This window comes from Condylura cristata, unplaced genomic scaffold (genome assembly GCF_000260355.1).
Source record: "Condylura cristata isolate star-nosed mole 26May11 unplaced genomic scaffold, ConCri1.0 scaffold00021, whole genome shotgun sequence".
In the NCBI taxonomy this organism is placed as follows: Eukaryota; Metazoa; Chordata; class Mammalia; order Eulipotyphla; family Talpidae; genus Condylura; species Condylura cristata.
The window spans coordinates 36,477,222-36,501,211 of record NW_004567122.1 but is presented as its reverse complement, the minus strand read 5'-3'; the positions used below and the strand labels follow the sequence as shown (position 1 = coordinate 36,501,211).

The following is a 23,990-nucleotide window of genomic DNA, read 5'->3' as shown; positions in this document are numbered from 1 at the left end:
GAACAGGTTCTTTAGGTTTTTCAGGTATTTTATATCAATCATGGAGGGGGGCAATCACTAACATATCCAAATTTAGTTGTTTTGTTGAACTATAAAGAGGGTTCAAACTATAAACATGGGCTGGTATGCCTGGCAACAATGTCAGAGGCATTCCTTGTCTCTGGAAGTAATGAAAGATAGTGAGAAATGACTTGTGACTTTCATGTGGAGGGAATTTAAGCACAGATTCATAGGTGGAAGTTGAACTAGATGAGTCTTATGTTTCCTTCCAACTTAGAGAGTCTGGGATCTGATTCACTTTTCCTGCCAGAATATGCAGGGATAGAAGACACTATAATGCCTATAAAGTAAAAATTTATAGGTTAATGTGAGGTGATTCATATATCCTTTAGATCCTACTCTACTTCTTCTAGCTAAGGTATACCTAACATATAATCTTACTTTAAATATGGAAAAGAATCATTTCAATACTTACTCAACTTCACGACAAAAGAAGCAATCATTGACATATGTTTTACCATCAGATCCACAAATGGGTGCATACATTTTAGGACAAAATTTCATTTCATGTGGTAACGTTTTATATTTACTGCAGTCAATCTGAAAATGCATATTAAAAAACCTTCAGTTGCTTCAGAGAAATTATTACTCCCAGGATTTAGGTTTTGCTGGGCAAATTTACAGGGTTCTCAGTGCATTTGTTTCTTATTTCAATTGCCTATCCTTGAGATATATCAGTTTTAAAGACTTTTTAGATCAAATGTAAATTCATGAGTGATATACTTATTTACAATAGCTGGTAAACAATTCATAACTTATTTAGAAGTAGAATATTGCCCACTAGATTGGGTTCATGCTTCTGTTCTCAGTACACATGCCCACCATTCAATGACCCCAAAGGAGTACTCAGATGAAGGACCAGCTTTCAACATCTCCTGTTATTTCTCTCTTTTACTTAAAAAGTTTTATCTGAATGTAATTGTGAGGTGTATTGTAGGGGTAATATCTATAGTTTTTTTTGTTGTTGTTTATTTGTTTTTAAAGATTTATTTATGCATGCATGTAGAACTGGGGTGCAGGCCAGAAGTGCAGGGGCAGTGAGAGGATTCATCAGAGACAGAATAGGGAGCCTAACAGGCCGACTGATGAAGTACACTGCTGACGGGAACAGTGGGCGGGTCAGGAGAGGTCTGCCACACCATGTGGATCACCTCCGGGGCAGGGATCAAACTCATGCTAACGTGGCTTTAGTTTCTTAGTGCAGTACTTTAACCTATTTCACCATCAGAGAGGACCCACATCTATAGTTTTAAGAGGTAATATGCCATGGCAACTTTTACCATCAATTACTAATAATAAATTACTAGTTAAACACTTCACCAGCACATAGACAAATCTATCATAACATTATAATTGAGGACCTCTGTTTGACATTTCTGGAGCAAAGTCAAGATAAAGTGTCGTCTGCAGGAGCAAAATGGACAATTATCAAGAAAGAACTTTCTGGGTTTTACACCTGTGAGCTAATTGAAGGTTGTGGACAGTAAAGTCAAACATATTGGAATTTAAATCCTGATTGTAAGACCCTGGGACAATGATTCCTCTAAGCCTTAGTTTCTTTTCTGCAAAATGATGATTGATGACAACGTCTTTATTACAAAGTTAAAAAAAAATCTATGTAAGTGAGAAGACATGCATAAAATGCTTATCACTATGTGACATGGAAAATATGAATTAAAAAATGTTATTATTTTTATTCCTTGGCTTTACTTTCAGAACCACATAATCCAGGTATAAACAGAAGATTCTATATTTCCAGCTCTTTGTCCCAGAATTCAAGATATCATTTTCACCAATTGTTGAATTCCTCTGCTTGGATAGCCTGCAGCATGCTCAGACTTAAAGGTGACTTCATCTCCCCTTAAGATATACCCATCCTTCATTCTATCTTCCTTAAGTTAATATATTCCATACTTTCTAAGTTTTATGGCAGAGAGTGCAGGCAACACAAAAACTAACAATGGACCTAAGATCAGAAAGACTTCAGAAATATACTCACTGTGACCAGCAAACTACCAAGGCTTAATATCAACTAGCCTTTCCATTCTCACCCTTAACTTAAGTTGAAATCAGACCTGCCCATTTCCAAATATTTTTAACCTGATTATTTCCTTTAAAAGTTACAACAGGGCCCTCGCTGGTGGCACAGCAGGTTAAAGCGCAGCACTGCAAGAGAGCCAGCTGCCTTAGTGCGAGTTCAATCCCCACCCCGGGAGGTGATCCACGTGGCGTGGCAGACATCTCCTGACCCACCTGCTGCTCCCCTCAACAGTGTACTTCATCGATCTGCCTGTTCTGTTCCCTGTTCTCTCTCTGGTGAATCCTCTCAATGCCCCATACCTCTTGCCTGTACTCCGGTTCTGTATGCATAAATAATCTTCTAAAAAAATAAAAGTTACAAGGAAAGACTCATACAAGTGAAAGGAGCTGCTCAGGTCCCAGCGTCAAACAACTGAAAGCCAGAGCATGGATTATAACCCAAATCCCCAGCTGCTGGTTGAAAGCCTTGTCACCACACCTAGATTTACTCAGTAAATAGCAGTCATAAAGAAAGTCATTACCAAAATGAATCATGAAGGAAAGTTTATGTTAAAACTTCATTCTCTAAGCTAGACAACAAAGATGTGTGTGATCCATTTAAAAGTGATAAGGATCATGACTTGTCTTACCAAGTTTTCCTGCGTGCCCTTTTCAAACCTATACATTTAAGTTTCTCAACAATCTGTGAAACATGATCTACTGCCCATAGTCACATGATCAAAAAGCTGCCATCCAAATTAAGAAATCAACCCAAATCTCATGCCAGTTGTCTAACCACTTTGTTCTCCTACTTCCAAATCCAAAGATTCTTTCTACAGTTTTTGAAGAAAAACTTGTTTTGTTACTTAAAAACATAAATTTTCAAACATGTAAAAATTTCAGTAATATATAGTATCAAAAAATCTTCATGGATACTAACTTAACATTATATAAATTATGCTTTTAGAAGCAGCCTAAGTGCTCACTGACAGAGGACTGGGTAAAGAAGATGTGCTATACACATACATTGGAACCTCCTGTAGCTATAAGGAAAGACAAACATTTGCAGCAAAGTGAAAGGAACTTCCGTTATCTTCCACTTAGGGAGCAGAATTATCCAGAAAGACAGATAAATATTGCATGATTTCACAAATGTAGGTAATGTAAGGAAACAAAGCAGATGAACTGTAATTAAAAAAAAAGACAAAATTATGTAAAAGTAGAACTTGACTTAAAGGTAAATGTACTTATTAAAACAACTAGCAACAACAAATGTTGGCGAGGGTGTGGAGAAAAAGGAACTCTCCTGCACCGCTGGTGGGAATGCAAACTGGTCCAACCACTGTGGAAAGCTGTTTGGAGGTTTCTCAAACTGCTAAAAATGGAGTTTTCATATGACCCAGCAATTTCACTCCTAGGTACCTACCCAAAGGACACAAAAACATTAATTCTAAAGGACACCTGCACCCCTATGTTTATTGCTGCTCCATTTACAATTAGGAAGATGTGGAATCAACGTGAGAGACTCAAAATAGATAACTGAATCAAGAAGATGAGGTACATATATACAATGAAATATTACTCAACAATCAAAAAAGACAAACTCATGCCTCAAACATGGATGGAGCTGGAAGGGCTCATGCTTACTGAAATAACCCAGAAAGAAAAAGAAAAATACCAGATAGCTTCACTCACAGCAGGCATGTAAGGGATCAGAAAACAAACAAATAAAGCAATTGTAATAAAGTAGAAACAAAAAGCAATGAGCAACTATAAACCAGAGACATACTGTGGTGGTGGAGAGGGGAACAGGATCAAAACTGGAGTAGAAAGAACACATAGGACTATGGTGATGGCATATGGGTGAGTTGGTGCTGTTAAGTCCATAGGTATTATGCACAAAATGAAGAATGATGTAAAAATAAATACATAAATATATTTAAATGAAAGAAAAAGATATATGTACTGACCTTTCTGTATATGGCACCATCTACATCTGAAAGAAACAAAGTCCAGGGGAAATTAGAAAAACTTCATCTTATTAGAAAAGTAATCTGACTGATGTTTCAATTCTTACCTTCATAAAAGTTATAGACCTCTGCAGAGATGCATATTAGCATTATATCAAAAGTTGAAGTGTTTTATTCTTTCTTTTCTCATAATTAAAATTTAGGAAATGTTGGGGAGAAAAACAAGTGTGTTTAATTTTAGGGGGTATCTGCTGTTGAGTAGCAGGCATAGATGACAGAAGTTGAACCAGAGGTTGGAAATTCCAAGGTATTAGATTTTTTTTTTTAAGATTTATTTATTTGTACATACAGAATTGGGGTACAGGCCAGAGGCTCAGGGGCGGTGAGGGGCTTCACCAGAGACAGAGTAGGGAGCAGAACAGGCTGACTGATGAAGTACACTGCTGAGGGGAGCAGCGGGCGGGTCAGGAGAGGTCTGCCACGCCATGTGGTCACCTCCGGGGCGGGTGGGAATCGAACTCATTCGGAAGTGGCTTTAGCTTCTCAGTGCAGTGCTTTAACCCGCTACGCCACCAGGGAGGGCCTCCAAGTTATTAGATTTTAACTCAATAATGGAAGAATAATAATAGCTCATATTGCCAAATAATGGAATGGACTGTTTTGTGAAAAAAAGGAGGTCCCATAAGTGGTTATGTCTCGTCAAAGCAGAATTTGGACCGTCACTTCTCAAAGAAGTTACACAGAGTGTTTATATGGGAAAAATTTTGCCTTAGCTGAATATTTGAGTCCACTCAACCCCTGAAGTCATATGAATTAGTGCCATTTACTAGTGGAGAGTAGAAACTACATTCAAAAAAACATTCCTTAATAGCTATGTGACAAGTATAGCCCAGAATGTTGTAGACAGATGGTGGCATGAGCTATCAGAGCAGGGCTGCACATGAGGGAGATACTTACTGGAGACAGTCACAAGTGCCAGACTCACAAGGACAGCAAAGGTAGTTACTCTCATGGTGCTCAAGTGACCAAGGGCAGTCAGGCAGACACAGGGGTGGCTTTCCAGTGTCTGCCCCAGCCATGTGGGTCCTGCCTTATATGCTGTCAAAAGTTCCTGCTTCCATTGTGAAATAGCTATTTTCAGAAGCACAGACCTGGGAAATGTCATAACCTAATATAGGTTTGGGAATCCTTGATTGTGAAAGACATGATTGCATGTGACATTTGAATAGATAATAGGACTCAATAAAACTAACTTTAGTTCCTCACCTCTTTACATTATTAATATTTTGAATGCTTTCACATCTATACTCTTTGATCTTAACAAGTTTGTTAGAGTTAGTACTATGTTCTTTGTTTTACAGATGAAAAAGTGAAGTCACATGGAAGTTATGGTAGTGTTCTGGGTTTACTGCATATTTTTGGTTGCATTGTTTTTTCCTAGAAATAGACATCAGCATGGCAATTTTATGGTTTTTGACTCTTTTCCAGGTTCCCTTCTTTCATAGTCTCTTTTCCATTATCAAATGAGAAATGTTGCCAGTGGAGATTCCAGACTGGGCAGAGAACAGAGATATCTATACTCACCCAATTCTTGGTTCAGTAGAAGCAATGATTCAGATTCTTTAGCAGAGGGATGATTTTTTAAAAAATACGAAATTTGGAGAAATAGCTCAAAGGGTGTAACTCATGAACAACCCACTTCATTTACCTGCTACATCTCTGGTGGACTCTTCTTTATCAAATGCTTTTAAGAGAAGGGCCTCTGGAAAGCCAATAGTAAAGAGCTACATGACCACTTTAACCCAGAGTGGCTCTAGAGTGACTGCAGCGGCCTGAATCTTTGGCCATGAGTCCCCAGTCCCCAAGTGTAGGCTGAATGGTTCAAGAATGAGTTGTGAACTTTGCCCTCAACCATAGATGACATAGAAGTCACATGACAAATGGCATCTTCCACTGATGCAATAACTTTCAGTAGATGAGCCACCAACCATTTAGCTATGGCTTAAATAAGTTTAATTGTGCCTTCAGTAAGTCATATTTTACTTGGAATCATTAGTGAAGAGTACAAGAACACTTATTTTGTAATGTACCAACATCTAAGTAAACCAACTCTACAAGAAGGCCTTGGAAGAAGCTCTTGCAGTTTTGGTAGGTAAGGCTTCCCCTATTGCAAAGGCTGAGAGACTTAAACTCACATCTATTTCTCTTCAAAAGGATTAGGTCAACAGGAATTTATGTTGAAGTTGTCTTAGAGGTAGGCATCAGAAAATTACTGAAAGCTGAAACTGGGAGTTTTAAAGACCTGAATTCATTGCCAGCTCCATCATTTTCTACATGACCCTGTGAATGTTATTTAATTCCATAAGCCTTAGTTTTTAAATTTTCATTTGATCATCCAGTAAATGAATATGCACTCTGGTGTACAATTATGTTATAACTTGGATATACTATGCATAAGAAGGGACTTTGCCCCTGAACTCACTCTTTCAGCAAACTCTACTTGACCTAACTTAGACTTCTCTGAGTCCTGTTCTTAACTAGGCCTGGACCTTAGCATCAACACTAACACCTCCCTACCACTTCACATCTTTGGCTGGCCCAATCCAGTCTTAGCATAAACCTTGCTAAGTCATCCCCCTACCAGTGATACATAATATCCCTTGATAGCTGATCAAGTTCTTCATCCCCCGACTCTAGAGTTTAAGTCCTTGATCTGCCTTTCACAATTGTCTTGTTAATCCAGTTTAGTAAAAATCTTCCTGTCCTTGATATTACTTGTTAGTAATCCCCGCCCCCCCCCCATACTGGTCATTTCACTCTAGTCTTGGTTATAAATTCCCACTTGTGTTTGTCTTATTCACCATTGAACCCAATCTCTTTCCCCTACTGCAATTTCCCATTGCTTCCTTACTGCTTTAACAAGTATTCGATAATTTCTCTTAAATAAACTTAAAGAATAAAATTAATGATGGAACCATCATCATAAGTACATTTTAAATGAACTTATGTATGTGAAGCACTTACCTTTATAGGATCAGACACAAATAAGCTTTTGATAAATGTTAAGAGCAAATGGAATAATCTATTTGTTCGTTAATTAAAGATTAATCATCATAACTCACTTTATTCTAATATGTATTGGCTTTTGAATGTAGTCTTTCTGATCAAATCACTGAGGCCACCAGCGATGGTGAAGCCAACTGTTAAGAGAGTCAGATATGAACATACACCTGTGTGCTTCATTAACCACCAAAGTAAAATGGTAGCTCACAGTTGCAACATATTTATAAAGAGTACAACATATTTATAAAGAGGCATTTTGAGCCTGTCATTGAAGTAAGACCCAGAGACAATAAAAAGTTAGGTTGATAGCTATAAAAATTGAGGGCTGAGTCCACTGTTGGCTCAGATTCTTTTGTATGAAATAGTGTAAATGTGGATGAATGTTAGAGATTTCTATTTCAAGGTTTTAGTTCAAAAAGGGAATTGGGAGTTGACTTGAGGGGAATGAGCATTAGACTATAGAAGGAGCTCTGTGTAAAATGGAAATTGGGCTTTAGAGATGAGGTAACATTGGGTATATGTTAAATTGGAATGTAGATGTTGTAGTAAAAATCTGGAAAACAAGCTTCAGGTAGGCCTAAGTATTTGGCTGTGTAATAATATATATGGTAAACACTTTGCATGTTTCTTCAACACTCTTAATGTTGACACAAACATCTAGTCATATAATATTCCTGTGCAATATATGCTATGTAATGTAATGTAGTATAGTATAATAAGTATAGCATTTCCCCAAGGGTGTATGCAAACATGTGTGACAGCTTGCCATTTGCTGTAGGATATGGAGGTGGAAATTTTTGAAAGAATAAAAGACATTTTTGGGGCCTTCCCTGGTAGCACAGCGGGTTAAAGCACAGAAGTTTAAGCCACTTCCGCATGAGTTTGATTCCCACCTGCCCTGGAGGAGATCCACATGGCACGGCAGACCTCTCCCGACCTGCCCACTGCTCCCCTTTCAGTGTACTTCATCGGTCTGCCTGTTCTGCTCCCCACTCTGTCTCTGGTGAACCTTCTCACCCTCCGCATCTCTGTATGAATAAATAAATAAATCTTAAAAAAAAAAAACACTTATGGGGCTAGGGAAAATGAGAAGATGGTAATAAATTTTAGGAGAAAATAGGAAAAATTAGAAGACCAATAAAAAGTCATAGGAAACATGTGAGGAAGAGAGCAAGAAAAGAGAAAGGAAGACAATCTGGTAACTAGAAAAAAAGAAGAGAGAACCAAAAGGGGAAAGAAAAGAGTGAACCTTTATTTTTTCCCCCAACACTCATCATTTCTGGGCCAATATGTCTGCTCTTTTGTGCACTTGTACACTCTCTCTTCACATCTATGTCTGGTTTGAGAAGGTGTATCAGAAAGCCCAAAGACTGAGAAAGCTTAGGTTACTGGGTGGCTTACTATGATTAGCAAATGGACTAAAGGTTTGTGAGTGGAATGTTTGGTTTTTTAATATAATTAAATTTATTTATTTTCTTAGTTCATTTTTGTACAGTATTTTATTTCTCCTCTGAGATGTAGCCCCCATAGTTCTCCCACCACCATAATACCCATGAGCCATCACTAAAGTCCCTTGTGTTGAGCTGAACATTAATCATCAATTTGAGTGAAGCACTTTGAGCTGGCTAGATATATGGAGTAACTGTGTATTAACATTAGGATTAGGGAGCTGGAAGCCAACTTTCCTGGCTCAGTAGTTATTAACATGAAATTATAGAGCTGAGTTAAGTTTGAAGCAGCGTTTTCCAAGTGTTTGCTACTCCCTGAGTAGGTGCATCCAACATTCTTGTGACAACAGACTGGTGGGAAGCATCTAGGAGAGAGAGAGTCTTTACCATGGTCAGAAAGTGAATTATCCAAATAGGGTCTCCATTGCAGGTAAAACCTGCAAATTTTTGCCAAAATTATTGCTCTTATGACTTTTTTTCTTTAAAGATTTATTTATTTATGCATATAGAACTGGGGTACAGGCCAGAGGTGCAGGGGGTGAGAAGATTCACCAGAGACAGAGTGGGAAGCAGAACAGGTGGACTGGAAGAAATACACTGCTGAGGGGAGCGGTGGGCGAGGCAGGAGAGGTCTGCTGTTGCATGTGGGTCACCTCTTTGGCCAGGGATCCAACTTGCACTGAAGTGGCTGCAGCTAGATTGCAGTGCTGCGCTTTAACCAGCTGCACCAACAGGAAGGGCGGCTCTTAGGACTTTTAAAATCCTAAGATTAAGCTAGGTGGTTAAGATATTCAGAAAGCTCACTGGTAAATTTTGACTATATTTACCATAAAATTATAAATACAGCATTTATTTTTTAAATAACGTATAGTTATGAAAAGATGTCATTTCTAAAAAACCTTATGGTAAATGTTAGCGATGTTGTACATATTTTGCTTCTTATTTTCCACTTAAAACAGGTTTCAATCTTTTAAAGTTACTAGTTAGATAGTAATTCCATACTTTTTAAAATAATCGTTCTTTCACTTGATACTTAGAGTTGAACAAAGAAATGTTAGAAATTAGTTGTACTTTTTAGTATAATAAAAATACTACTTGGCATATTTTATATTTGTACATTAGTTTATTAAGGAGAAAAGACTAATGGATCTGTTTATGAAGAATGAAAAACTGTTTCCTTAGGGAATTAAAGGAAAACTATTGGTCAATTTGATAAAGTTAAGCAGCTTATCAGTATCCGGATTGTTTGTTTGCTGCTAAATGATATTTTTGCTTAACAAAATTGTGATCTTTTGACTAACCCTTTTAACTTTACGATAAAGCTGTGCTCTCTTGCAGAATCCAGAAATTTTGTGTGAGAGAGAAACAGTAGAAAGAAACAGGTGTTATTTGTTAATATTTTCTTGGTAAACTGTAATGTCTCTTGAAGGTATGGAAGACACATTTTAGAGAGGATCTGAAGCAATGTATGTAGTAGTCAGCCCCTAGGGTATTCTGTTGTGATGAAATCTGGAGCGACAGAAGAGAAATAATGGAGTATTATGACAAAATAGGTAGCAGCATCTTTCCTCTGGGATGACTTGTTGCATGAAGGAGGTTCCCTTTCAAAGAGTTACAGAAAAAATCCTACCAGTCTGGTCCATTAAGTTGTACCCCATCGTAGTTATTGATTTGGGGAAGACTTCTGGAGAGGGTGTGGTGTTCACAGGTGTGTATGCATATGCACATATATGGATATTTGTGTGTGTGCCTGTGTGGGTATTTGTGTGTGTCCACATTTGTGGGTATAGCTGTATTTGTGTATACATGTGAATATTTGTATGTGTATATGGACATGTGTAGATGTGTGTATGTGTGTATCTGCATGTTTCTTGAATCCCACTTGGGATTCCTTATACAAAATTTTCTCTTAAACAAGACACTGTTTCCTTTAAAACTGAGATATAGTCTCTGATCTAAGAAATGAAGCCAAATAGAAGTAAAGATAAACTCTCTGAGGAAAATCTTTTATTGAGGTGCAAAAAGAAGTTAATCAGTGAGGCATGAGTTTGGGCACAAAAATTTTCTCTGCTCAACAAAGAGGATGGTTCTCTCCATCCAGAGCTTCAGCCAAGTTGAGGTGAGCTTGGTGATGAAGATGGTGCTGAGCCCACAGAAGAGTTAACATTTCCCTTCATGAAGCAGCTGAACCTTCCCGTCACTTTTCCTGTGGGGAGACACAGTTAGCAAGATTCAAGAACAGAAAAGGACATTTCATAGACTGATAGGAGCTACAGAGACTATGAGGCAGGACCTCATTTTACAGATACAGAAATTGACCTCCCCAAATGGTAGGTCCCTGTCTCAGCAATTTTTAATAGAGACAGTAGTATACTTTCCTGTCCAGTGATACTCCTCACCCTCTTGGTGCTTCCACTGATACCAAAGCCTGTACTGATCACCCATAGTCTTCAAACAGCAAAGAAGGAGGGTTTCTGACCAGGGGAGTTGAAGTGGCTAGGCCTTGAGCTCTGCTTGTGCAGGAGAACCTGCAATGGGGCTCTGCTCTAGGGATTGATGCTGCTTAAGGAGAACTTCTACCACAGGACCCCTTTACTGTCCTTGAACAGCAACTAGGTCAAATTTCACATGTATGAGCATGTAAAATAAACTTTCCATTTGTGAAATAAAGCTTCCTAGGTGGGAGTGAATATGTAGGCATATCTTTCAGAGCTTTGGGCCTAGTCTGATATTTCTAACTTGCAAAGGTAATTAGAGAAATGAAAAGCCCAAGATCTGAGGGCAGTGGCCTAAAAGAGAATTATCGATATGAATGTGAATTTGGTGTAAGAAAGGAAGTGCCAAATTGCCAGTCCTGCACCAAAGAAGTGACATCCATCTACTTGAAGTGTCTTCAAACACACTGGGGGCCAAACAATATACTTCAGTGAAACATGACCATGGAATATTGGCCTGGGAATTGAAAGCTTGTATCTGCCTCTTTTAGGTAAAAGTAAAAAACGTGGGGTAACCTTTTCCCTATTATTGCCCTAAGATTGCAGATATATAAAACCACTAAGAGACTGAGAAAAGTAAAAAGCTTCTAGCCACAGTTGGTCCAAGAATCAAACTGTGTGATTGCCACTAAGTCTCTTAGAAGTCACACAACATAGTAGTTTTTCACTTGTATTTATCATGAAATTCAGGAACCTTCCTTTAAACAAAACATTGTTTAGAATTCCACTTAAAAAAATCAAAAGTTGACGTTGGGATGGAAGACCCCTCAAATGATTGTTTTAAACCTTTTGGCCACTCCTGACTTGCCTTGACAGAGCTCTGGGTCTAGCAGTTTTAAAGAGTGTGTCTCATTGCACTCCCTCAATTGACAGACAAGAATTGGGGGTTCTGTGATGGAAGACCAGTCCAAGCTGGCAAAGCATCTGGCCCAACCTTCCTCTCACTGTGAGGAAATCAGTTTTCCATCTCTTCCAACTGTGTCTGAGACTAGGTTCAGCTTATGGAGGCTCAGCTTAGGCAGGCTCACTCATGACAGAGAAGTTTTGCAGGAAGGACACTGGACCCAATTCTTATTCCTTCTCAAGAGCTACTCACAGGTTCTCAATACACAAGTGGCACTCATTCCCATAGGTGATGTAGTCGGAGCCACACACTGGCATGTATGTGATGGGGCAAGGGATGGCTACCACTGGGTACTTCTTATAGATGCTGCAATCCACCTGTGAAAGACAAAAGAATGTTCCCCTTTCTCTTGCCCTTTCATGCTCAGCTACCATGACCTCTTGGCAAAAGTATTCACTCAAATCTTCCCATGCTGCTGTGGCCACTTCTATTAATAATGTTACCTCAACAAATGCTAGTGTTAGTAATACAAGTCCCACTAGTATGATAATCTAGTATAATGTCTATGCCAGGCATTGAAATTCAATCTTGCATCATTTTTCTTTATTCTTCAGAACAATGTATAGGGCAGGTTCTTCTAGTGCCTCTATTTACAGAAGGGGAAATTAAGGCTTAAAAGAGCCAATTTATACAACAGAAAAGCTAGTAAGGGACTGAGATTTGAACTCTGAGCCTATGCAAGTCAGTAGTTGACTTTGGCCTTCCTCACCTATATTGTCCTTTCCACGAAGACATCACCGCCTCTTGATGAAAGTCATTTCTCTCTCCTTTTCATGCTCAAATTTTTTAAGCTATGGTTATTTAATTATATGTTATATTTCTCTAACTGGCGTTCATAAAACAGATGCAATTTCTCTGTCTGTGTCTCCCTCTCTCTTTTAGCCCCACTCAAACATACTATTTTAATCCTACATAGCTATATTTACAAGTAGTTATTAATTATCACTCACTAGGAATTGAAATTAAAATAAATTCAGTATACTCACTGTTTTTAAAGGTAGACTAGCAACTTCTGAAAGAGAGATACAGAGGGAAATATTAAAAATGTAGCCAAGTCTTGAAATTTTATTAAGTAAAATTTCTGTAAATTCAGTCCTATAAAGTATGACTGTGCCACCTCCATCACTGAGTCTACACATACACCCCATCATTAGACAAAATGCCAGCGTTTGCTGAGAATGTCAAATGGGTGGGTTGAACCCACAGTTCAGGTAAGTGAGTTATCCAGATTTCCTCTTTATTGACCACAGGATGGGCTCTGAAGCTTATCATGTCTTTGACAATAGTTCAAAGTCAGAGCTCAACAGGACATTTTACAGTCACAATGTCTACAATCCTGATGCACCACATCTGATATTCTGTTCCTCCTCACTCATACAAAGGAATGGAATGGGATGCCTTCAAAATTTTATCATCTTAGTTAAGTAATTTTCTACTTTATAAGAGACTAATTGTTGAATTCTGTCATTTGGAAAATTATGTTTTATTTTGATCCGCCTGGACTGATTTGGAAAGACATCAGGTTTTTCTGCATCTTTATAAGGAGGAATAGTAACTAGTAGCACTGACAACTTCCGGTATCCTTATGAAATGGTAGACTTAAGAAGAAATGAGTTTATTTTTTTCTCCATGAATGGAAATAAAAATTTTTTGAAAAGGTCATTACTAGACTGAAGTGCTTCCAAACCAGTGGGACATGCTGTCTCCCTCCCTAGGTCATAGACCTGGCTTCCATCACAGACCAGAACACTGTAAACTCACAAGCTCAGATATTTCTCTCAAATTCTCACATCACAGGGAAAGTTTTTCTGTGGGAAAATAACTTTATTGGCTGGACAGGACACTGCCTGTTCTGAACTTACCTGAGCTGCTGCAGAAATGTGCCATGGTGCAGAGCAGAAGGAGGCTGCCGATGAACTTCATGGTGGAGATGGCTGGAGTACACAGGCTGCTCAGGACAGTCACAGCGGATATGCCCTAGAAAAGGGACACATTTATATGGCAGTGTCTGGTCTCTCCGCCTTCCCTGTGAGCTCATCCACAGGCTCAAAAAGCACAAAGTCACACCCTGGGCGGTGTTGCCATCCTTGCCACGTTCTTGCCATTGTTCTTCTTTGATCAACAAGTTGATTATTTGAGGTGAGAAATACTTTTCTGTTGAAGGTGAGCCCTGTTACTTGAACTTCTAAACTTCATAAAGCAAAGAAGAAATTAGGTGTGGGTGGCTTGGCGTAGTTATGAAATAAGTGAGATTTGAATACTTCTTTAATCTCACCAAAAAACCTGGCATTAAACCCAAGTCCGAGAGTCTGTACCTGTTTATATTTTGGCTCCTAGTAATACATGGTTTTGTTTTTGAGGATAGAAGCCTTTGAAACAAACTGGGACTTACAGGAAGGAGCCGTGACTTTGGCCTACCTGAGGCTTACAGAAGGATACTTAGATTTTTCAGCTGTATGGTCTTGGGTTTACTTATATGCTGTGAGGCAGAATTGGTCAGGAAGATCTGGTTGTGCTGCGGTTACGTTTACCCTCAAGATCCCTATGACTTAAAACAATAAAAATTTATATACCATGTCTTTTCTCGCCAGCCAACTCACAGTGGGCACTGAGGTTGTTTCCTTCGCTTGGCTACAGTAAAGTGTTGCAGTGAGCATGATACACACGTATTTTTGCGAATTCACATTTTCATATTCAACTAGAACTGCTGGACCATGTGGGACATCTACTTTTTATATTTTGAAGAATTTCATGTGTTTTCTTTGAAGGCTGCACCAGTTTCCATCTCTACTAGCTAAGTGGGAAGGCTGCCTTTTTTCACCACACCTCCGCCAGCACTTACTATTTCTTGTCTTTTTGCTATAGGCTATTCTGACTGGTGTGAGGTGGTCTCTCACTCTGGTTTTGATTTGCATTTCCCTGCCATCTTCTCATATGTCAGTGGCTGTGCAGATGTGTTCTACTCAGCACTTTTTAAAAAAAGGTTAAATTTGCCCTCCCTGGTGGCACAGCAGGTTAAAGCACAGCACTGAGAAGCTTAAGCCACTTCCGCATGAGTTCGATCCCTGCCTGCCCCAGAGGTGACCACATGGCTGGCAGACCTCTGCTGATCCGCCCGCTGCTCCCCTCAACAGTGTGCTTCATTGATCTGCCTGTTCTGCTCCCCACTCTGTCTCTGGTGAAACCTCTCGCTGCCCCTGAGCCTCTGGCCTGTACCCCAGTTTTGTATGCACAAATAAATAAATCTTAAAAAAAAAAGGTGATGTATGTTTTTATTCATGTGGTATATAAAGAAACAAAGTTAACAGACAGTCTCAACAAACCCCTGGATTCTGAAGACAGAATGAAGGTAGCCAGGGTGGGACCAGATAGTCCAGGGGTGTCTGGACTGTGGTGGAGGGTTAATAGGATGTGGTGGTAGATGCAGTGGGATGCTGCTCATTAGACAAGGTGTGAACCTGTGCTCCTAAAACATGCTCTGTTATAAGTCAAGGTGCCTCAATAAAGAACAAACAAACAAGTTAGTTAACTAAACTAAATTAAAAAGATACAAATTTACTTCTTGCCCAAGATCTATGTGTATGGTGGTCAATGGTGGTGCCACATTGCCCTCAGTCAGTCCCAGCAGGCACTATTTGGAAGGTTGTTTATTGTCCATGTGAAGTGGTCACATGTTTCTGAGGATCTTCCTTTTCGGTAGTTAGATATTCCAGCCCAGAAGCAGCACCATGGCCATTTCCCTCACCGTCATATGACCTGGCCCAAATTGAAAGGTTATGGAAGACAGTTCTACATTGTCTCTTGAAAGCCAAAAGCCAAAGAACTTGCAATAGTTGGTAAACAATACAGAGACCACCCCAGAACCTTCATTTCATCCCTGTTGAGCTCTATTGCTGGCCACAGTAGAATTCATATAATGGAAGACATTTTCCTGAAAGTCTCTTTTCATAGTGCAATGTATATAGTTATATATAGTAATTATTATTGGTGTTGTTATTATTGACAAGCTAAGAGTTTTGGGGCTGACTTTAGCTTGCAAACTGTATTGTCCAAATAGCTATTGCTTGTCCGCTGGGTTTAAAGATAAAAGTATCAAAACCTGTCCTTCACTTTTTACATTTATTTTTACTTCTGAAACACAATATCAACAAAAGATGCCAAACTAATAATAATGGCTTTGCATGTTTCATCTCATACATTTGTTTGTAAAGCAGTGTAATCTAATAGTTAAGAATGAGTCCATGAATCTTATTTGAAATCTTTCTTCCAATCAATGTTGACTACATAACTGAGTATATAGGTTAAACTCTATATATGTTAGTTTCCACATCTAAAACAAAAATAATCACTCTCAGAGTAATTAGAGTGTTAAATGCATTTATACATATTTTATATTACATTATAATGTTAATTTTATATATCATATATATGTTTTCATGTTTGTGTATATGTATCAAAGCACCAAGATCATAACTAGAGTTTGATTTAAAGTCACTAGTGATATGGAATGTGATTTTATGATAGCTCTGTGAGGAAAGAATTTTTATTACTCCAATTTACCCCAATTTCAATAGTGAGTAAGTTCCAACTCACAGAATTTAAGTAATGTTACCAAAATTATGATGCCAGTGAATGGAGGTGACTGTTGTCAAGGTGAAGTGGTCGTGTGTTAAGTCATGGAAAAGACAAGTAAGTATTCTCATAAAGAGAGTTAATTATAAGTTTTATTGATTGCCATTAAAGTTTAAAGAGAATAAACACAGAGAAAAAGTGATTTTGTTTCAAGAAGTGGTATTTATGTTGTAGTTTGAAAGTGGAATTTTCACAAAAAAGACTAGGCAATAAAGTAAGTAGGATAGGATTTCACATATTTCTTTAGACATTTTAGAGGAAGTGAATGGAAGAAGCGAAGACTTCAGCAATGGCTAGGATGGATTGGATATTGTTTAAAGTGAAGCAGAAGAAGACAATGATGATATGTGGTAGAGGGTGGCTGATCCAAGTACAAAAGAAAAGTAGGAAATAAGATTAAGAGACAAGATGAGGCCCTCCCTGGTGGCGCAGCGGGTTAAAGCACAGCACTAAGAAGCTTAAGCCACTTCCCCACGAGTTCAATCCCCGCCTGCCCCGGAGGTGACCACATGGTGAGGCAGACCTCTCCTGACCCACCTGCTGCTCCCCTCAGCAGTGTACTTCGTCGATCTGCCTGTTCTGCTCCCCACTCTGTCTCTGGTGAATCCTCTCACCCTCCACATCTCTGGCCTGTACCCCAGTTTTGTATGAATAAGTAAATAAATCTTAAAAAAAGAGAGAGAGAGAGAAGATGAAACACCATTTCCTCTGACACAGGAGATGCAGAAGAATAGATGATCGTGTAGACAGGGATATTTTGAAAAGAAGAGTTATGAAGGAGAGCCCATTGAAAGGGTATCTCTGGCTGTTAAGTTTTGGGGTTGCTGTTTGCAGTAGAAGAATTGGGTTGATTGGAAACTGGAAAAGATTTGGCACAAACCCCAGTGGAGCATATCCGATAGACAACAGGAGGTATAAAAATGCTGCTAGACAAAAGTAGCCCTAGATTTGAGCAGGTCCAGTCAGTGCTATGCTGACTCCTCAAGTACATTATGGCACTGAGAGATTGGAAAAGGTGATTTTATGGATAGAGGCTGGATATATTAGAGACATGTGGCGACCCAAAAAGACTGTGTTAGGCTTGGAAGAGAGTTAGGTGGTCCGGAAGGTTCTGACAGACTATGTCAGCAATTAGGACTTTAGAGGTCAAGGTTCAGAAAAAATATGATAAGTGTGGGAAATATGAGCAATTGTTTATGAAGTTTTAGCTAACAGGTGAAGGGTCAGACTTCATTTCTCAGGGGTGGAGTTAAGATAATGCCATCAAGGTGTATTCAAAGATAAGTAGATGAAAGATGGAAAGAGACAAAGGTCTGTGCATTCGAAACTGTCAGGAAAAGTGAGGTCACGGTTCAGTTGTGGGTGGCTTTGGGTTCTGGCAGATGCTTATGGGCTGTAGATGTAATCACAAATTATACAGAGACCTGTGGGAATGAAAGATTAAGCCTGTAAAGATAAAAGTTGATCTTAAGCTTTAATTTGGGGCAGTTGCTTATTCCTGCAATGGTGGTTGGGGGGCTTCATCCATGCTAGAAGATCACTATGACCACGGTTCCACTCTGGGGAAGGAAGTATAAAACTAATACAGGGACACAAAAATGAAGTGAGAGGGAAGTTTGAGAGTATTGGGATGTCTTCCCCAGAGGAGTTAGAGGGTACCACAAGAAAGAGAAAGGAGGCCTATTGGAAGGTTAGAGCAGAGTGAGAGAGTAAGTTGAAGGAGGGTCTTAACGAAGTCAGATAGATGGGGGGTAATGGGAAAACTTGCAACATAGATGGGCAGGAGATAGACACATGTAAGAGCTAAAGGAAGGAACGATCATAATAATAATAATAAAAATAATGAATAATAATAATAATAAAACTAACCCATATTAAGCATCAACTGTGTGCTAGAACTGTGCTACACCTGCTATGTATGTGATCTTATTTAAAACTAAATAAAACCAATTTTTAGACTATAAAATCAGTTAGTGGTTACCAGAATTGAAGATGGAAAGGGGGTAGGGAAATCTAGTAAAAGGGGTCTATTGAAAGATAGAATTGGACTTTTAGTGGTAAACTTAATATGGTCTACACAGGTGTAGTTCTATAGTTGTACACACCCAAAACTTATGCAATACTATAATGCAATATTACTTCAATAAAATTAATGACAAAAGTCATTAACTTAAAAAATAAAATAAATCTTTAAATAAAGGCATTATTAGCTTACAAGGTAGATAATAGTTATCTATCCTGTTATGTAGCTGAGGCAAAAAGGACTGAGAGAAGTGGTTAGTTTAAGAATCAGTGTGTTTTAATCATGATGGTAACTGCACCTGAAGGGGGAGATCTTATACTTCCAAATACTGGCAGCAATATAAACCAGTGGTACTTCAGTTAAAAAAAAAGAAAAGATAACAATAAATCTAATCGATGTGTAGACACCATGGAACGTGGGTAGTCGGAATAAAATGGCCAAGTAGGAGCAGTCAGGAAGGACATCTGATGTGTTTCAGGAGTGGGTGGAGGGAGCTGAGTACTGGGTCTGAAAGTATAGTATCTTCAGATGTGGTTATTTGGCTTGAAGGAGCTTCTCTGGTGGAGAGTCTGAAGCTAGGTGCTCTTCTTCCCCTTCCCCCCAAACCCCCACCTCCCCAGCTTCTGGGGCAGTGCTGTGACAGTCTTTTCTTCACACTGGTCTCTGCTTCCTCACATCTACTGAATGTTGCCCAGATTGGTGCTTCAACTTTTAAAGTTAAAAATGCCTCCTTTGAAAATATATGTAACTGATAAATAAGTCTAACTAGGGTGGTAAAAGCAATTGTAATTCCAATATTTGATTCTGGTTCCCTCCTACCAACTGCTGCACCAGCCCACTCCCAACCTCTTGGCTCTTTTCTTAGCCTCCAGCATACATTTCATCCAACACCCTCAACACCTTCTCATGCAAGTTTTAAAATCAGTGACATAGATTTTACTGGAATAACTCTAGCCTTCCTCTACTATCTTCCCCTATGTACCCTTCACACTCATTTTCTTTTTTAAAGAGATTTATTTTATTTATGTATACAGAACTGGGGTACAGGCCAGAGGTGCAGGGGTGGTCAGAGGATTCACCAGAGGCAGAGAGGGGAGCAGAACAGGCAGATTGACTGAAATAGACTGCTGAGGGGAGCAGTGGGTAGGTCAGGAGAGGTCTGCCAAGCTATATGGGTCACCTCCCTGGCTGGGGATCGAACTTGAACTCATGAAGCGGCTGCAACGAGCTTCACAGTGCTGTCCTTTAACCCATTGCACCACCAAGAGGGCCCTTCTCTTTTGAGGTAACCTCCACCATGATAATGCCTTTGTGTGCACTGGGTCACAGTGACCTCAAGATACAGATATTTGCATTTTGATATCTGCAGGATCTTGTTCCTGTCATATGTGGGAATACAGACTTAGCTAACCCAGGGATCTTATGCATTTTGATTCTGTTCCATTTTCTTTGAATCACTAAAACAATTCCAATAATGGAACAAGATGATGTCAGTGAACAGTAATGACTATTTTTCCTGTTGGTTCATGTTGTTCTTAGGTCACCTCTAGATTAAATACATAAGTCCTGGCTTTTATATGATTAGTAAAAATCATGTTTCCCATACTGCTGCTGCATCAGGCATCTGTAATTTCAGAGTTAGCCACATTAGAGAACATACTGGTGTGCTACATTATCATATCAGAATATCAAAGATGGGCTGATTTAAACAACAGAAAGTATATTTCCCCCAGTTTTGGAGGCTGACATTCAAGATCAAGTCACAGACAGGGCTGGTTCCTCCTGAGGCCTCTCTCTTCAGCTTTTAGATAGCAACCTTCTTACTGTGTTCTCACATGGTTATTCTCTGTGTATAACTCCTGGTCTCTTCCTCATCAAATTAGGACACAAGCCCTATTAGTTTAAGGCACTACCTTTATGACCTCATTTAATCTGAATTACCTCCTTTAAAAACACTGTTTCTAAATAGTCTCACTAGGACTTAGGGCTTCAACATAAGAATTGGTCTACAACATTCCAACCCATCAACTCTTCCCTCCCCCAACTAAATTCATGTCCTTCTTCATGAAGTGAACCATAGACCTTTGATCTTTAAGATACTGGTTTCCCACAAAATGTTAACTAGTAATCTTTAAAAAAGATTAATCAAAGTTGGGAAATCATGAATGGACTATTTCTTTGGGGAAATTTACAACACACTTTGTGAGGGGAAAAATTAAACATTGTTTAAAAAATGAACAATGATGTAAAATATATATCAATAGAAAGAGAACTAAAAATATGTGCTTGGCCCTCCCTGGTGGCGCAGCGGGTTAAAGCACTGCACAAAGAAGCTTAAACCACTTCTGCATGAGTTCGATTCCCGCCTGCCCTGGAGGTGACCACATGGCGCGGCAGACCTCTCCTGACCCGCCCGCTGCTCCCCTCAGCAGTGTACTTCGTCGATCTGCCTGTTCTGTTCCCCACTCTGTCTTTGGTGAATCCTCTCACCCTCCGCATCTCTGACCTGTAACCCAGTTCTGTACGAATAAATAAATAAATCTTTAAAAAAAAAATATGTGCTCATATTAATAAAACATATAAAGGCATTTTAAATTTTCTGCAATGTAGAATTTTTTTCAACTTGCTACACTCAAATCTTCCCCAAACTTAATTTGACAATTACTTATTTTACAAAATACTTAATAACATCTAAAGGGATGTTACTGTTTCCTTGGACATTAAGAAGGAAACATTCACTTCAGTTTTCTCTGATGTTATCTCCAATACAAAGGCTTATTACCAAGGAAGATCACTGAATTTAGAGCTGCTTGTGCTCTCAGAAATTCTTTGTTAGGTTGATTAGAACATCACCTCTATATGATTCAGACATTCTGAATCTCCACAGTGGAGCCTAGTAGAACAGATCTGCTCTTTAAAAAAAAAAAGATTTATTTATGTACAAGAACTGGGGTATAGGCCAGAGGTGTGGGGGGGTAAGAGGATTCACCAGAGACAGAGTGAGGAGCAGAACAGGTGGATCTACTGAAATACATTGCTGTGAGGAGCAGCAGGGGAGATAGGAGAGGTCTGCTGCACCATGGGGGGGGGGGGGTCAAACTCAGCTGCACTGGCTGGTGATAAGCTTGATAGCACTGAGATTTAACCCTTGTGCCACCAGGGTGGCCCCATCTGTTCTTTGTAAGCATCTGTGCAGCTGTGGCTATAGAGTACCTAGTCAAGGTCTTTTTTCTTCAGATGATGTAGATCGGCCTCTTTAATGTTTTTTCTTTACAGTTTAATCCTGTAGGCCTTCCCAACCTGACACTTTAACATCATTTTACTTAGGAACAATGAAACACGAGTGATAAATCAACTTCACCAGTTCCCTTCTCTGTTCCAGTGTGACCATCACTGGAGATGCAAACTCTACTTCTTGTAACTTACTTTCCTATAGAGAAAAAAAGAAATAAAAACCATAATCAGATGATTTCAGATTATGACAAGTGTTTACAAGAAAATATACCATGGCACAGGGAGAGAAAATGACATGTGAATAGGGGAAAAATAACACTGGTGCTGGGAGAAGGCTTTTTGGAGCCTGAATGGTGACAAAGTGTAAGAGAGGCAGAGGGCCATTGGCATAACCCAGTGGGTTTCTAGAATGATGCCCATGGGCACATCAGCCTTGTAGGGTTCCTTTTCTCCAATTCCAATATTATTTAAAGTAACTGATTTTTCCCATTAAAATATTCAGCTGGTAAGCCTGTCAGGCCCTCGTCTGTATCTTCTATGATTTGTATTGAACTCTAAATGTTTCGTATTGAATTCACATGACATTGGATAGGAAAAGTCTTTCCTATGTTATTCTTCTTTAAATTCTTTTCACAAGTGAACAACAAAACAAAAGAAAAACAAAGTATTATATTATGAGAACAAAATGGTGGTCACTGGTGGGGAAAAGGGTGATGTTTAGGTAAAGGGGGTGAACTATATGTGAAGGATGAAAATTAGACTGTGGTAGAAATCCTAATGTAGAATGTACAAGTGTCAACTAATATTACTGTGTACCTGAAACCTGTTGTGAACTAAACTTAATTCACTAAAAATTTTAAAATGAATATATAAATACATCCCCTTTCTCCATATTTCTCTCTTCTTTTCTTTTACAAGCTCTTCTGGTGATTTCAATTAGATCTCGTGTTAGGATTTCATGATCTCAAACATTCATTCAATGTCTATTTGTTGAACTATTACATGCCTTATTATATCACCGCATTTTATTCACTTTCAAAACTGTATTCATTGTTACCTAGGAAGATGACCTGCTTCTTCAGTTGTGTGTTGCTACCTCTCAACTAGAATACAGGTTCCACAAGCAGAAGACCTTGCCTGTCTGGTTTCTGGTACCTGACACTATGCATTGAACAGAATAGGAATTACTCAATAAATAATTAGTCCTAGGATTCCACATTCTTAATGAAAAATCATCCAGTATTTGAGATAAATAATCTGTTTTCAATGGATTTGAAAAGAAATAGAACTTAACTCACTGAAACTTGAACTAATTTAGCCATCTTAGATTGAATTTAGCTTAAGTAAGAAGAAACTGTACAAACTTAATACATTCTTTTCTACTCCTCCCCCCATTTCTGATTTTTAAGATGTTGTCTAAGTAGGCAAGGGCCCCTTTGCAGAGTCTCCTTTGAGAGTGAAAGGAGAATTTCTGCCTACTTTACCTTCATGTCTACCAGCATGTAAGAAATCCACAACTCTAAGATTACAGACATACTGCATCAAAAGATTCATCAGTTAAGAAAAAGGCAATATTTATTGAGGTTATATCTGGATACTAAGATGAGTACTATCTAAATTTAGCATTGTAGATTAGATGAGTAGGCAAGAAAGAATACTGAAAGTAGAACTTGAGAAATGATGTAGTATCTTGTTTTTGTTTTTGTTTTCTTTTCCTGGAGGAAAAAAATTTAAGTGTGAATTGAATAGAAGACAGAATTCATTTCTATGGCTAATTGGAAGAACGGACACATTCCCTTTTGTCATAAAGTTTTTGTCATAAAGTTTGGTCATAAAGACATTAATGGTTGAGAAAGCAGCAAATATGTAAGTTTGGATTCAAAGTAATCAGAGCTTGCCAACAAGTACTGCATCATCAAGTTCTCTACAGAGATGTTTATGCTTCATCATGAAGCAAAATTCTTCCCATTGGTGAGAAATCCCAATAGTTGCTAGCCCTTTAGGAATGTCATGGAGGAATTCAGAAATTGTTTCCACAGTCTCTGAGTCCTCAATTGAGCTCTGAAAGTCTGTGACTGTACCTGAGTTAGGCTCTCAGTGAGCGCAGCATGGGTTTATTGACTTACATTATATACACACACA

At 38.8% G+C, this 23,990-nt stretch overlaps 1 protein-coding gene and 1 long non-coding RNA gene across 2 annotated transcripts in view; one reads left to right on the top strand and one right to left on the bottom strand.

Annotated features, from left to right (window-relative positions):
• The window catches only part of LOC105853929, an 86,567-nt gene that overhangs the window by 23,067 nt on the left and 39,510 nt on the right, over window positions 1-23,990 (top strand). The gene's annotated exons all lie outside the window — the stretch shown is intronic.
• Window positions 10,564-13,927, bottom strand: LOC101630076 (serine protease inhibitor Kazal-type 7). The gene is made up of 4 exons (XM_004686560.2): window positions 13,822-13,927; window positions 12,946-12,971; window positions 12,152-12,276; window positions 10,564-10,766 (listed from the first exon to the last, which is right to left on the bottom strand). Exons 1-4 carry the CDS (start codon window positions 13,880-13,882, stop codon window positions 10,721-10,723), a joined length of 258 nt encoding a protein of 85 aa, XP_004686617.1. The 5' UTR covers window positions 13,883-13,927; the 3' UTR covers window positions 10,564-10,720.